A 15,074-nucleotide genomic window follows, 5' to 3' on the forward strand; every position below is an offset into this window, starting at 1 on the left:
GCAGGCAAGTGAGCAGTGTTTCTCAATTTTACCTGCTCAGGAATAGGAGGAATGGATTAAAGTCACCAAATTGAAGTGATTGCCACATCCCCTCACTTCTTCCCCTTTAAGAACTGGATTTGGCCGGGTGCAGTGGCTCATACCTGTAATGCCAGCACTTTGGGAGGCCGAGGTGGGTGGATCACTTGAGGACAGAAGTTTGAGACCAGTCTGGCCAACATGACAGAACCCCATCTCTATTAAAAATGCAAAAAAAAAAAAAAAAATTAGGCGTGATGGCAGGCGCCTGTAATCCCAGCTACTTGGGAGGCTGAGACACCAGAATCACTTCAATCCAGTAGGTAGAGGCTGCAGTAAGCTGAGATCACACCACTGCACTCCAGCCTGGGCTACAGAGCGAGACTGTCTCAAAAGAAAAAGAACTAAAATCAAGGAAGCCCTTTACCAGTCTTAATATAGAATAAACGTAGTCGTTTCCAAAGACTTAACAGGCTCAATGAAGACAAGGCCAGCTGTGGTTCATTCAGCTGCTCTGTGTGGTACAGTGCCTTGTACTGCAGAGGAGTTCAGGTGTTATTTGCTGAAAGACTTCTTCCCAAGCACATGTCCATCAACCCCAGCTGTGACTTCCTTGTCACAAATTCATGATTAAACATTGTATGCTAGAAAATTTAAGACAATTTTTTAGCTAGTTTTTTTGTTTTTCTTTCCACCCACTTTATTCACTTGCCAAATGGAAGGCTTAGGAGATTTTTCTTTTTTGCATCAGTGATACCTTCTATAATGTGTTTTATTTCAGCTAGAATAGCATTAACAAAGCAAATGGTGTTCCAGAGCTGGGAACAATTTAATGACTATAAAGGCGTAACAGATTTTGTTAGGATGCCTAAAAACAATATAATCAGATTTCACTTACTTTCAGTACTAGTTTAATGTGCTTATTAAAATAATTTGTGCATCAGTACAGTTAGTATTTATTAAGCATGTGATAAAAACAAAAAGTAATATTACAAAGCCTTAGTGATCAAGAAGCCTTGGTAGATGAATGATTCAAAATAATAATGTTTTCTGAATATTTAAGGGATAATATCTCTACATATCAAAATATGTTTAAGTATTAGCTGTTGGAGAAGATATTTCTGAAATGTAATGGTATCTCCGCCATGTCTCCTTCAATAGGCAATGCTAGATATTATATAGCTATTTTATTTGCGACTTTATTCAATGAACACATATTTACCAAAGCACCTACTCTATGTCCTTGCCAGGCCCTGGGGTAGGGTCAGAAAATAAGGTAGACACACAGTCCCTGTCCTTATGGAATTATGGTATAATGGGGATGAAGACATTAAACTAGCAATACAGAGGTGATCAGTGCCAGAAAGGAAAAGTAAGTAGTGTTAGGAAAAAATATTAAAAGTTCTAACTTCAGTTTGGTAGGATGGTTAGGATGGTAACTCTAAATGAGGAGTAGATGTGGGGGAAGGTAGGTTGGTGGAGGAAGCAACTAAGGGAAAAGCTTAGACAAAGGGTCTGACATCAGGAGAGGCATAGTGCAGTTGAAAAATGTTTCATGTGATGTGGTAAAATTGAAATAATACCAAAAGCATCATGCAGAGTGCATTGATGCCCTGCCTTCTGGCCTCCCCGTGAGACCTCTCTGTGCATGAATCAACTATCAATATACAGTGTTAAATAAATAGAACCAGCAAATCCCAAGACATGTCTAGTGAGAAACTAATGTAAGCATTGATATCTTGCAGAATTTATTGTTCACTGATGAAAATGACAATTTGGAAATTAAGATAATTGACTTTGGGTTTGCACGGCTAAAGCCACCAGATAATCAACCCCTGAAAACTCCATGCTTCACCCTTCATTATGCGGCCCCAGAGCTCTTGAATCAGAACGGCTACGATGAGTCCTGTGACCTGTGGAGCTTGGGCGTCATTTTGGTGAGTTCGTTTCAATAGAGCCATTTAACCTGCTCGTTTCTTTGGTGTCCTCTCCCCTTATCTCGCTCCTCACTGTTTCCTTACATTCATGAAAAAATTGACGAATTGGTTTCTTGTCTGTACAACCAGTTAGAGGCCTGACCGAAGAGTATTTCCCTTTCTAAAAACTTATATTAGAGAAAAATTAGGAATTTTTATTTTGCTTCATTTTAAAATATTTAAGTTAGCTGTGTTTTATATGAATGAGAATTAAAGGAACTGTAGTATATATTTTTAAAGACATATTGGACATAATGTGAAAATAGCAAAGTGATTCATCAATAGAAAAACATTTTTAAAAAACTATTCTGTGAAGTTTCAGACTAAAATGTAATTAAAGAATACCATTTAGGCTAAATTAACACAAATAGATTAAATTAGATGTATTTCTACTACATAATTTAAAGTAATTGTGAGCATGCTTTTCACAAAACGTCCTTGGCTGCTGTGATTAGAAACAGAACATTAAGCTGGTAAAATCTTGCATTTTTTCCTCCAAATATTGTTACTTTTTCCGCATATAATGTGTAATGCATAATCTTGGGAAGATTTCAGACAGTACAGAAAGAAGAAACAAGGTGAAAATTACTCATAATCTTCTAGAGAGATGTATAGCTCAAGTTCTCCCTCTCCCTCCAGCCTCTCCTCCCCTGTAGGTATGTAGACTTTACATCTCTCCATGTTTTCTATACACGTGTACATATTAGAATTTTTAAACAAATAAGAATATATTATACCTGTATTTTGAATCTCTAAAACTTATTTAACCATTTATTGACTAATAAGTTAGCATTTTTTTCATTTTTTTCACTAATTATAAGCTACCCAAATGAATATTTTTTATATATGTGTTTGTGTTTGTCTCACTGTTTCCTGAGGATGGATTCCCAGGAGAAGGATACACACAAGTTTCTTTTAACATATGTGCCTAGATTTCCTTCTAAAAGATTTACCAGATTATGTTCTCATCAACTGTATGGGAGTACATTGGGTATCAGTTTTCATCTGAAATGCTATCCCGTTGTGATAATTTGCATGCATTTCTTTGATGAATATTTAGGTTGAGCATCTTTTCATGCATTTGAACATTTATATTTTCTCTTTTATCTTAATTACTTTTTTTTTTTTTTTTTTTTTGTAAATGGAGTCTTGCCATGTTGCCCAGGCTGGAGTGCAGTGGCACGATCTTGGCTCACTGCAACCTCCACCTCCAGGGTTCAAGCCATTCTCCTGCCTCAGCCTCCCAAGTAGGTGGGATTATAGGTTTGTACTACCATGCCTGGAATATTTGTAGTTTTAGTAGAGTTGGGGTTTCACCATGTTGGTTGGGCTGGTCTCGAACTCCTGACCTCAGGTGACCCGCCTGCCTCAGCCTCTCAAAGTACTGGGATTACTGATGTGAGTCACCGTGCCCAACCTCTTCTTTGAATTGATCTTTATGAGCTTTGTCCATTTTCCTATGGGGAGATTTTTCTTACTGCATTTTAAAGCTCTATTAAAGACTTTCATTCTTTGACATTAATACCGGAAATGTTTTTTCTGGTGTGTCACTTGTTTTAAAACTATATGCCGGTGGCTCACACCTGTAATCCCAGAACTTTGGGAGGCTGAGGCAGACGGATCATGAGGTCAGGAGTTCAGACCAGCCTGGCCAACATGGTGAAACCCAGTCTCTACTAAAAATACAAAAAATAGCCAGGCATGGTGGCACGTGCCTGTGGTCCCAGCTACTCGGGAAGCTGAGGCAGAAGAATTGCTTGAACCCAGGAGGTGGAGGTTGCAGTGAGCCGAGATTGTGCCACTGCACTCCAGCCTGGCGACAGAGCAAGACTCTGTCTCAAAAAAAACCCAAAAAATTGTATATGGTAATATGGGATTTTGATTTTGTTTTTAGAGGGGTTTAAACAGAGAAGATTCTTAAATGTCTATGTACTAAGATATGTCAGTCTTTTTCTTTATGATATTTGTCTTTGATGTCAGATTGTCACTCCACCCAAGATTATAAAAATATTCTCCTAAATTTTTCTCTAGAATTATTATATTTTACTTTTATGCTTAAATTTGGTATTTATTTTGATGCCAGTTGTTTTTCCCCAATGACAAGTCACTTGTCCCTGCAGGATGGTGGTTCTTTTATTTTTAAGTTTTATATAGTTTTTATCTCGTCAATTTTCAGTCATCATTTATAATTTTGAAACTAAACTTACATATTTGTGAATAACATTTTAAACAAAAATAAACTGACTTGAAGGTCTGAGTTTTGTTGAAGGACTTAAATTGATGACATTTTTATTGGTAGCATGTCTTAAAAATTAATCTAAATAAAAAAGAGACTTTCATTTTTAAGAATTTATTTTCTCTTGTACAAGGCCAGTTATGTCCATCAAACCCTTGAAGGTTCTAAAAGGCAGTCTTAAACATGCAGCAAGGTATTTTGGAGCCTCTGAATTCCTTAACTATAGAAATAACTTTGTGAAATGACGTGAATGGAAGCCGTGCTTCTCTCTAGATCTAATTGTCAAATTTTTAAGAAAAATAGGACAAAAAACCAGGCTAAATGATATAACAGAGTATAATCACAATATCCAGTCTGTGGGAAGTTCTACTGAACAAACAACCCAGTTTCTTCAACAGATAAATGGTAAGAAAAGGTAACCTGAGAACTTACAGATGAAAAGACATAAAAGAAACAGTGTTTGCATCTTACTGAAATCCTGATTGAAGCACTTTCTAATTTAGATTCTTTTTTTTTTTTTTTTTTTTTTTTTTTTTTGTGGCAGAGTCTCTCCCTCTGTCACCCAGGCTGGAGTGCAATGGCTCCATCATAGCTCACTGCAGGCTCAAGCGATCCTCCTACCTCAACCTTCTGAGTAGCTGGAACCACAGGCACATGCCACCATACTCCACCTAATTTTTTTTTTTTTAATAGAAATGAAGTCTTGCTTTGTTGCATAGGCTGGTCTCAAATTCCTGGCTTCAAGTGATCCTCCCGCCTTGGCCTCTCAAAATGCTGGGATTACAGACATGAACCACAGTGCCCAGCTTAATTTAAATTCTATTTATTAAATTCAAATTAAACGTAATTCATGTAGATCTAATTTATATACTATGTGTATACTACAGCCAGGGAAATTTGAACATTGATTAGAAATTTGAATAAAATTGAATGATACAAAGAAATTACTACTAAGTTTTTTTAGATGTGATGTTGGTGTTGTAGTTGTGGTTTTAAAAGTACTTGCCTTTTATGGCCAGACACAGGGGCTCACATCTGTAATCCCAGCACTTTGGGAGGCCAAGGCAGGAAGATTGCTTCATCCCAGGAGCTCAAGACCAGCCAGGGCAACAGAGTGGGATCCAGTCTCTAGAGGAAAAAAAAATTATTATTATTTTTTTTTTAGTCAGTCTCACTCTGTTACCCAGGGTGGAGTGCAGTGGCACCATGTCGGCTCATTGTAACTTCTATCTCCTGGGTTCAAGCAATTCGCCTGCCTCGGCCTCCTAAATATCTGGTATTACAGGCGCCCACCGCCATGCCTGGCTAATTTTTTTATATTTCTAGTAGAGGCAGGGTTTCACCATGTTAGCCAGGCTGGTCAAACTCCTGACCCCAGGTGATCCGCTTACCTCAGCCTCCCAAAGTGTTGGGATTACAGGCATGAGCCACCGCCGTGGTCCCCCAAATTTTTTTTAATTAGCTGGGCGTGGTGGCTCATGCCTGTAGTCCCAGCTACTTGGGAGGCTGAGGTGAGAGGATCACTTGAGTCCAGAGGTTAAGACTGCAGTCAGCTGTGATCACGCCACTGCACTTTAGACTGGGTGACAGAGCAAAACCCTGTCTCCAAAAAACAAAAGTCCTTGCTTTTTAGAGGTACATGATAAAATACAGATTAAAATGAATGAAATTAACATCTTCATTAAGCTATCGGAAAAAAAGGAGTGCTCTGCTAACTTTTCCATATAAATGATTGCATATCTAGATACAAAGGCTGAATTATCCCATAACAAGCACAAAATTTATTTCAAGTCTCCTGATTTGTTTTAAAAATAAATGGAAGTTTTGTATTTTACACCTAAAAAACATGCACGTGGATATTTTAATATGAAAACAAATTATATTGTCCCCACTGAATAAAATAAATACTCCAGGAAGATACATCATGTAGTATTATGAGGTTTTGATTATAACCCATTATACCCTATGGATATACAATCCCTGCCTGAAATGTGTAGGACTTTAATAAAAATAGAGCTTACACGGTATATTAATCTGCTTAGGCTGCTGTAACAGAATACCACAAATTAGGCATCTCAAACAACAGAAATTTATTTTCTCACAGTTCTTGATGCTGGGTAGTCTAAGATCTAGGTGCCAGCAGGATTGGTGTCTGGTGAAGGCCCTCTCCTTGGGTTACAGATGGCCACCTGCTTGCTGTGTGTACACATAGCCCTTCCTTGGTCTGTACCCTCACAAAGAGAAAGTGTCTGTCCCTTTAAGGACACTAATTCTCTTGGATCAGGGGCCTACCCATATAACATCATTTAACCTTAATTACCTCCCTAAAGGTCCTGTCTCCAAATACAGTCACATGGAGAGCTGGGGCTTCACGTATAAATCCCCAGGGGGCGGGGGGAGGACACAAACATTCAGTCCACAGCACACAGTGTTTAGAGAAAGTAGGATAAGATATGTAACATTCCTGTGAGTTGTCATAAAATTTTGTTTAAAATATTTTCTCTAAGTGTTTTATTCTCGGGACCTTATTTTTTAATTTTTTTCTCAAAATTTTATTTTGAAAATTTTAAAGCTAGAGAAAATAAAAGAGAATAATACTGTGAACATCTGACATTTTGCTGCATTTGCTTTTTCTTTCTCTCTAATTATCTCCAGTGTGCATCCTCTCTATGTGTGTATGTATGTAACATGAACATGTATAATACATATATACAGACATACATATATGATACATATCTTTATGTGGATATATCACTATACCTTACTACACTGTTTGCAGACAATTTACAGATACAAAATTATCCTTAACATAAATTGATTGCTAGATAATCAACTAAAATTTTAAGAGCTTGGAACTGAGAGGATCCTAAAGTTTGTTTAACTCTTCTAGAAAAAGGGATCTTCTCTATCATCATCAGTTTCCTCTTCAATGCTTCCAAACTTGGAAAGTCAGGTTTTTCACCCAATAAACTGTTGCATTATTATATGTCAGAAAGCAAAAAACCTTCAGTTATAAAGATTGCTTTCTCTCTCTTTTTTTTTTTTTTTTTTGAGACAAGATCCTGCTCTGTTTGTTGCCCAGGCTGAAGTGCAGTTGCATATTTGTGGCTCACTGCAGCCTCAACCTCCCAGGCTCAGATGATCCTCTTGCCTCAGTATCCCCAGTAGATGTTATTACAGGCACACACTACCATGCCCAGCTAATTTTTGTATTTTTTTGTAGAGGTAGGGCCTTGCCATGTTGCCCACGCTGGTCTCAAGCAATCCGCCCACCTCAGCCTCCCAAAATTCTGGGATTGCAGGTGTGAACCACTGCTCCTTCCCCTGCTTTCTTATATTTAGCCACAAATATACCTGTTAGGAAGTAGGGCAGAACAAAGAAGTAGAGCAGACTTTGGAAAACTATTTGGCAGTATCTACTGAACATATGCAGTCCAAATAACCTAGCAATTCCAATTCAGGAATATATCCAACAGAAATATGTACAGCTCTGTAACAAAGATGTATAAGAAGATGTATAACAGCATGATTCAAAATTCCCCACACTGGAAACAGCCCAATATTCATCAACAATAGAAGGATATTTTAAAGACAGGATGCTGGAAAGACAGTGCAGTAGGAAGCACCAGGAATCTGTCTCACCATCAATTGCAGTGGCAGAATCTCTCTGACATAACTGTTTTGGAACTCTGAAGTTAATTGAAGGTTTTCAACTTCCAGGGAAGGCTTGGACATAAAAATGTTGGTCAATTTTAGCCCTTAGCAGAGTATTCGTTGAGTATCCCTTATTCGAAATGCTTAGGACCAGAAGTATTTTGGATTTGGAATATTTGCAGAATGCTTACTGGTTGAGCATCCCTAATCTGAAAATCCAAAATGCAAAGTGCTCCGGTGGGCATTTCCATTGAGCATATTGGTGCTCAAAAGGTTTGTTTTTGGAGTATTTTGGATTTGAGATTTATGGGTTAGGGATGCTAAACTTATAGCAGCTACCCATTCCCTAAACCCTGTAGCAGACAGCTATGCACATATTCCTAAAACAACTGACACACAGCTTGTGGGAGCCAGGATGGGCAAGAACGACTTTGTCCTCTAAATACAGAGGATCTGTGATCTGAATTGCTGTAATTGCTGTTTCTCATTATAGAGGTACAAAGAAGCAGTGGTCATTGTTGTTGTGCCTGCCACCATTACTGCAAGCCATTCCTCCTCTGGATGAAGTGATTTTCAGGGGTACTTAAAGGATTGGTCCCCCTTTTTCCCCTCTTCATTTTTCTCCTTTTTCCTTTTGGGAGCCAGACATTGAAAAGCAACTACTTATACAGGGAAAATTAGAAAGTTACCAAGCATGCCCAGGCAAAGCCACAGGCTCATCGAAGACCTGAGAAGACCTTCAGTTTGTACTTCATGCTGCTCCTCAGCTCAGAGACAGCCTATAACAATCAAAAAACAAAAAGCAATAAACAGTTTTTTTTTACAAGTTTAAAAAAAAAAGCAAACCCTAGGGAAGGAGAATTTTGATTCCCAGAAGTATCACATCATTAAGTTCAAGGTCCCATTTTCAACAAAAATCACAAGATATACAAAGAAACAGGAAAGTACGGCCCACTCAAAGAAAAATAAATAAATAAATCATCAGAAACTGTCCATGAAAAAGGACTCCTGGTAAATTTGGCTAGACAAAAACTTAACTTGTGTTAAAGACATTGAAAGACCTAAAGGAGTATCAAGACAAGATGTATGAACAAAATGGAAATAACAGTAAAGAGATAGAAAATCTGAAAAGAAAATGAAAAGGAATTCTGGAGCTGAAAAGCACAATAACTAAAATGAAAAATTCAGTAGAGGGTTTCAAAGGCAGATTTGGTAGGCAGAAGAAGGAATCAGTGAAGTTAGGACAATTAAAATTATTGCGTGTGAGGAACAGAAAGAAAAATGGAAAAAAAAAAAGTGAACAGAGCCTAAGGGAACTGTAGGATGCCATCAAGAGGACTAACATGCTTTGTGGGAGTTTCAGAAGAAGAGATAGAAAGGGACAGAGAAAATATTAAAAGAAATAGTCTATTGGAAATTAGTTTTGGCAGAAAACTTTCCAGTTTTGATGAAGGACAATATAAACATTTAAGAAACTCAACAAACTTCAAGTAAGACTAACTGAAAGAGACCTACACTGAAACACATTATAATGAAACAACTGTAATCCCAGCACTTTGGAAGGCTGAGGCGAGTGGATCACTTGAGGTCGGGAGTTTAAGACCAGCCTGACCAACATGGTGAAACCCTGTCTCTACTAAAACTACACAAATTAGCAGGGCGTTGTGGCACGCATCTGTAATCTCAACTACTCAGGAGGCTGAGGCACGAGAATCGCCTGAACCTGAGAGGCAGAGGTTGCAGTGAGCTGAGATCATGCCATTGCAATCCACCCTGGGTGACAGAATGAGACTCCATCTCAAAAATAAAATAAAATAAAAATAGATAGATAGATAGATAGATAGATAGATAGAAGCTTGAAAGCAACAGGAGAAAAGTGATTCCACACATTCAAGTGATCTTCAGTTAGATCATCAGCAGATTTCTCATCAGAAAGTTTGGAGACCTGAAGGCAGCGAACTGTTACATTCAAAGCACTAAAAGGAAAGAAAGAGAGAAAAAAAACTCAACCAAGAATCCTATCTCTGGCAAAACTGTCCTTCAAAGGGGAGGGAGGAGTTAAGATATATTGCTACATCCATAAAAAGCTGAGGGAGTTCATTATTTCATTAACACCAATGCTGCCCTGTAAGAAATGCTCAAGGGAGTCATGGAGGGTGAGAAGAATGGACAGTAGATAGTTAACTCAAAGCTTTATGAAGAAATAAAGATGTCCATAAAGGTAAATACATGGCCAGTTGTAAAAAGCTATCATTATTGTAACAACAGTTTACAACTTCACTTTTTGTTTTCTATGTGACATAAGAGGAATGCCTTTAAAAGAATTATCAGTTTGTTTTGGGGCATACAATGTATAAAGATGTAATTTTGTACAAAAGAGGTTGGGTGGAACTATTAGAAGAGCAGAGGTTTTTATACATTATTAAAGTTAAACTGGTATAAATTCAAGTTAGAGTGTTATAACTTTAGGATATTAAATGTAATCTCTTGGGAACCACAAAGAAAATAGCTATAGAATATATACAAGTACCAAAGCAGAGATCTAGACCAATGGGACAGAACAGAGGCCTCAGAAGTAGTGCCACACATCTACAACCATCTGGTCTTTAACAAACCTGGCAAAAACAAGCAATGGGGAAAGGATTCCCTGATAAATGGTGTTGGGAAAACTGGCTAGCCATATGCAGAAGGCTGAAACTGGAGCCCTTCCTTACACCTTATTAAAAAAATTAACTCTGAATTAAAGATTTAAACATAAGACCTGACAGCATAAAAACCCTAGAAGAAAACCTAGGCAGTACCATTCAGGACATATGCATGGGCAAGAATTTTATGACTAAAACACCAAAAGCAATGGCAACAAAAGCCAAAATAGACAAATGGGATCTAATTAAAGAGCTTCTGCATAGCAAAAGAAACTATCATTAGAGTGAACTGGCAGCCAACAGAATGGGAAAAAAAATTTTGCAATTTACGCATCTGACAAAGGGCTAATATCCAGAATCCACAAAGAACTTAAGCAAATTTACAAGAAAAAAAAAAAAAAAATCAAAAAGTGGGCAAAGGATATGTACAGAAACTTCTCAAAATAAGATATTTATGTAGTCAACAAACATGAAAAAAAGCTCATCATCACTGGTTATTAGAGAAATGCACATCAAAACCACATTGAAATACCGTCTCACACCAGTTAGAATGGAGATCATTAAAAAATCAAGAGACAACAAATGCTGGAGGAGAGGATGTGGAGAAATTGGAATACTTTTACACTGTTGATGAGAGTGAAAATTAGTTCAACCATTGTAGAAGACTGGTGATTTCTCAAGAATCTAGAACTAGAAATACCATTTGACCCAGCAATCCCATTGCTGGGTATATACCCAAAGGATTATAAATTGTTCTATTATAAAGACACATGCACATGTATGTTTATTGCGGCACTGTTCACAATAGCAAAGACTTGGAACCAACCCAGATGCCCATCAGTGTTAGACTGGATAAAGAAAATGTGGCACATCTACATGATGGAATACTATACGGCCATAAAAAAGGATGAGTTTATGTCCTTTGCAGGGACATGGAGGAAGCTAGAAACCATCATTCTTAGCAAACTGACACAAGAACAGAAAACCAGACATTGCATGTTCTCACTCATAAGTGGGTGTTGAACAATGGGAACACATGGACACAGGGAGGGGAACATCATATACCAGGGCCTGTCAGGGCAGGGGCCTAGGGGAGGGACAGCTTTAGGAGAAATACCTAATGTAGATGACAGGGTGATAGATGGAGCAAACCATCATGGCACATATATACCTGTGTAACAAACCTGCACGTTCTGCATACCTACCCCAGAATTTAAAGTATAATTTTAAAAAAAGGAAAAAATATATATATACAAAAAGAATGGAGAAAGGAATTTAAATGTTTTATTACAAAAAAATAACACAAAAGAAGGCAGTAATGCAGAATCTGAAGGACAAAAAAGCTATCATGCATATAGAAAACAAATAGCAAAATGACAGAAGTTATTTCCTTTTTGCCAATAATTACTTTAAATGCAAATGGATTAAACTCTCTATTCAAAAGAAAGATTGGCATAATGGATTTAAAAACATGATTAATTACATGCTGTCTGCAAAAGAATCACTTTAGATCCAAAGACACAAATAGATGGCAAGTGAAACTATGGGAAAAGAGATTCCATGCAAATAATAACCAAAAGAGATCAGGGCTGGGTGCAGCAACTCCCACCTATAATCCCAACACTTTGGAAGGCCTGGGCAGGTGGGTCACTTGAGGTCAGAAGTTTAAGACCAGCCTGGCCAACATGGCGAAACCCCATCTCTATTAAAAATACAAAAATTAGCCAGGCATGGTGGCACATACCTGCAATCCCAGCTACTTGGGAAGCTGAGGCAGGAGAATCACTTGAACCCAGGAGGCAGAGGTTGCAGTGCACCGAGATCTGCCATAGCATTCCAGCCTGGGTAACGAGCAAAACTCCGTCTCAAAAACAAACAAGCAAACCAAAAAGAGATTGGCAGTAGCTACACTAAAATTGACTTTTTTTTTTTTTTTTTTTGAGACAGAGTCTTGCTCTGTGGCCCAAGCTGGAGTGCAGTGGTGCAATCTCAGCTCACTCCAACCTCTGCCTCCTGGGTTCAGGCGATTCTCATGCCTCAGCCTCCCAAGTCCCTGGGATTACAGGTGCATACCATGACACCCGCCTAATTTTTGTATTTTTAGTAGAGACAGTGTTTCGCCATATTGGTCACACTAGTCTCAAACTTCTGGCCTCAAGCAATCTGCCCACCTCAGCCTCCCAAAGTGCTGGGATTACAGGCGTGAGCCACCACTCTCGGCCACAAAATAGACTTTAAATCAAAAACGTTTATAAGAGGCTGGGCATAGTGGCTCACATCTGTAATCCCAGCACTTTGGTGGCAGGAGGATCACTTGAGTCCAGGAGTTTGAGATGAGCCTGGAGAACATAGTGAGACCTCATTTCTACAGAAAATTTAAAAATTAGCCAGATGTAGTAGCATGTGCCTGTAGTCCCAGATACTCAAAAGGTTGAGATGGGAGGATCTCTTTAGCCTGGGAGGTCAATACTGCAGTGAGTCATGATTACGTCACTATACTCCAACCTTGGCAACAAAGCAAGATCTTGTCTCAAAAAAAAAAAAGTTTACAAAAGACAAAGGGTCAGAGGTTCCTCATCTGTTAATAAAAGATCAAATTCAACAAGAAGACGTACAAACACTTGTATGCCTAATGACAGACCAGTAAGGTATATGAAGCAAAAACTGACAGAACTGAAGTGAGAAGTAGACAATCCTGTAATAATTATTGGAGACTTCAATACCCCACTCTCAATAATGGCTAAAACAACCAGACAGAAGATAAGTAAAGACATAGAAGACTTAACCAACTAGATCTAATGGACACATACAGAGTTAAAATGTGGAAACCAACTTTCCATGAATAGATGATAGACAAGCAAAATGTGCTATATACATAAACTGGAATATTATTCAACCTTGAAAAGGGAGGAAATTCTTACATATACTACAACATAGATGATTATTAGAGATATTATGCTGAATGAAAGAAGCCAATTACAAAAAGACAAACACTGTATGTTCAGAAGTTACTTAGGAGTATTCAAAATCATAGGGACAGAAAGAAAAATGGTGGCTGCCAGGGGTTGTAGGGGAAGGGAGAATAGGGAGTTATTATTTAATGAAAGTTTTAGTTTTACAAGGTGAAAAGAGTTCTGGAGATGGATGGTGATGATGGTTGCATACCATGAAAATATTTAATCCATTGAACTATACACTTAAAAATGGTTAACATGGTACATTTTGTTAAATGTATTTTAACTCAATAAAAAATTAAGAGTGGAGAGAAAGATATTCTATTCTGTGTTCCCCAGAAACTGAAACCTGAAGCTAATACTTCTATCATATTATGTTATTAAGGAACATAATCCCAAGGGTGCAGGAGTGAGGAAAAGAGAGCAGAGCATGTACTACTGGGCTGGCCATATGTTGTTACCAAGTGCAGTTGATCACTTGAACTCATGTAGCAGACTTCTGAGCAGAGTCAGGAAGCATGAGTTCTGTAAGTGGGTCATGCACCCATAGAATCTAGATATAGAGGACCTGGACCCATCAGCCATTGGTTCAGCACAGCTCTCAGAGACCGCACCCCGACCCCACAAGGTATTATCCTGAGCCAGCTGATATCTTTGCTGAGCCTGTCATGTTCTACAGGCCAGCTGCACTTAAGTGAACCATCTGTCAACCAGGCTTATCAGCTGATCATAGGGAACCTCCTTCAATGAGGCTATAGTGTGAGTTAAGGAAGAAATGTTAGTGCAACCAAGACAAGTGACATGCATTTAAGCATGTCATTTACTCATGCCTTCTGAACTGCCTACGGCAGACTCCAAGTGTACCATTTCCTAGTGCATTGGTTTGCTGCTATACCTCCCTGAATTTGTGAATCAAGGCATCTGCTGATCTTAGCACATGATACACTGCCCTTGGTATCACTTGTTCAGGCACTCAGAGCCTGCCAGGGTCTGGTAACATCTCAGGAGCTGTTATTTGGAGAATAGTTATCTGCCACAAAAGGCCTCGCCTCGAACCAGAATACTTCAGGTCTGCTCTGAGATTCTGCTATTATGACTGTGAGAGTCTCATCTTTCACAGATACCTCTAGTACAATCAGAGCAACTGAATTCTATGGCCCAAGTAGCATCCTGCTAATTGGCAGGATTGGACCTATAGTAAAGCCTATGCTAGGCCCCACTTGAAACGGGTAGCCTTTCAAGTCACTTGATAAATTTCTTGGAGCAGTATTCTCAAATCCAACATATGCTACCTCCGAAATGCAAAGAAGCCTGCTAAGTTCTATTCCTCTTTCTTAGTGGTACAAGGTACAGTAGGTTGTCTTTTAGAGGAGGAGGTTTCATTATGCCCTTGACCACCGAAGCCCTCAAATCTTTACTAATGTGACAGTCCCCTGAATCTTTGTGCTGTTACGGTCTCAACCTCTGGCATGCAAATGGCTCATAGGGCATTTAGGATACTTACTAGTTCCTGCTTACTATGTCTTATTTAATGAAGAAATCAATGTAGAGAACCAGCATGGGGTTCTTCATAATGTCAAGATGACCTGGG

At 38.5% G+C, this 15,074-nt stretch overlaps 1 protein-coding gene across 5 annotated transcripts in view; it reads left to right on the forward strand.

The window, feature by feature from the left end:
* Positions 1-15,074, forward strand: part of RPS6KA5 (ribosomal protein S6 kinase A5) — a 188,320-nt gene that overhangs the window by 161,515 nt on the left and 11,731 nt on the right. For all 5 annotated transcript variants that reach the window (XM_032287636.1, XM_032287638.1, XM_032287637.1 and 2 more), the window contains one exon: positions 1,764-1,955. In XM_032287636.1, coding sequence (XP_032143527.1) covers positions 1,764-1,955 — 192 coding nt within the window. The remainder of the gene's footprint in view (positions 1-1,763; positions 1,956-15,074) is intronic.

This window comes from Sapajus apella, unplaced genomic scaffold (assembly GCF_009761245.1).
Source record: "Sapajus apella isolate SASKATOON/1434 unplaced genomic scaffold, GSC_monkey_1.0 scaffold20, whole genome shotgun sequence".
In the NCBI taxonomy this organism is placed as follows: Eukaryota; Metazoa; Chordata; class Mammalia; order Primates; family Cebidae; genus Sapajus; species Sapajus apella.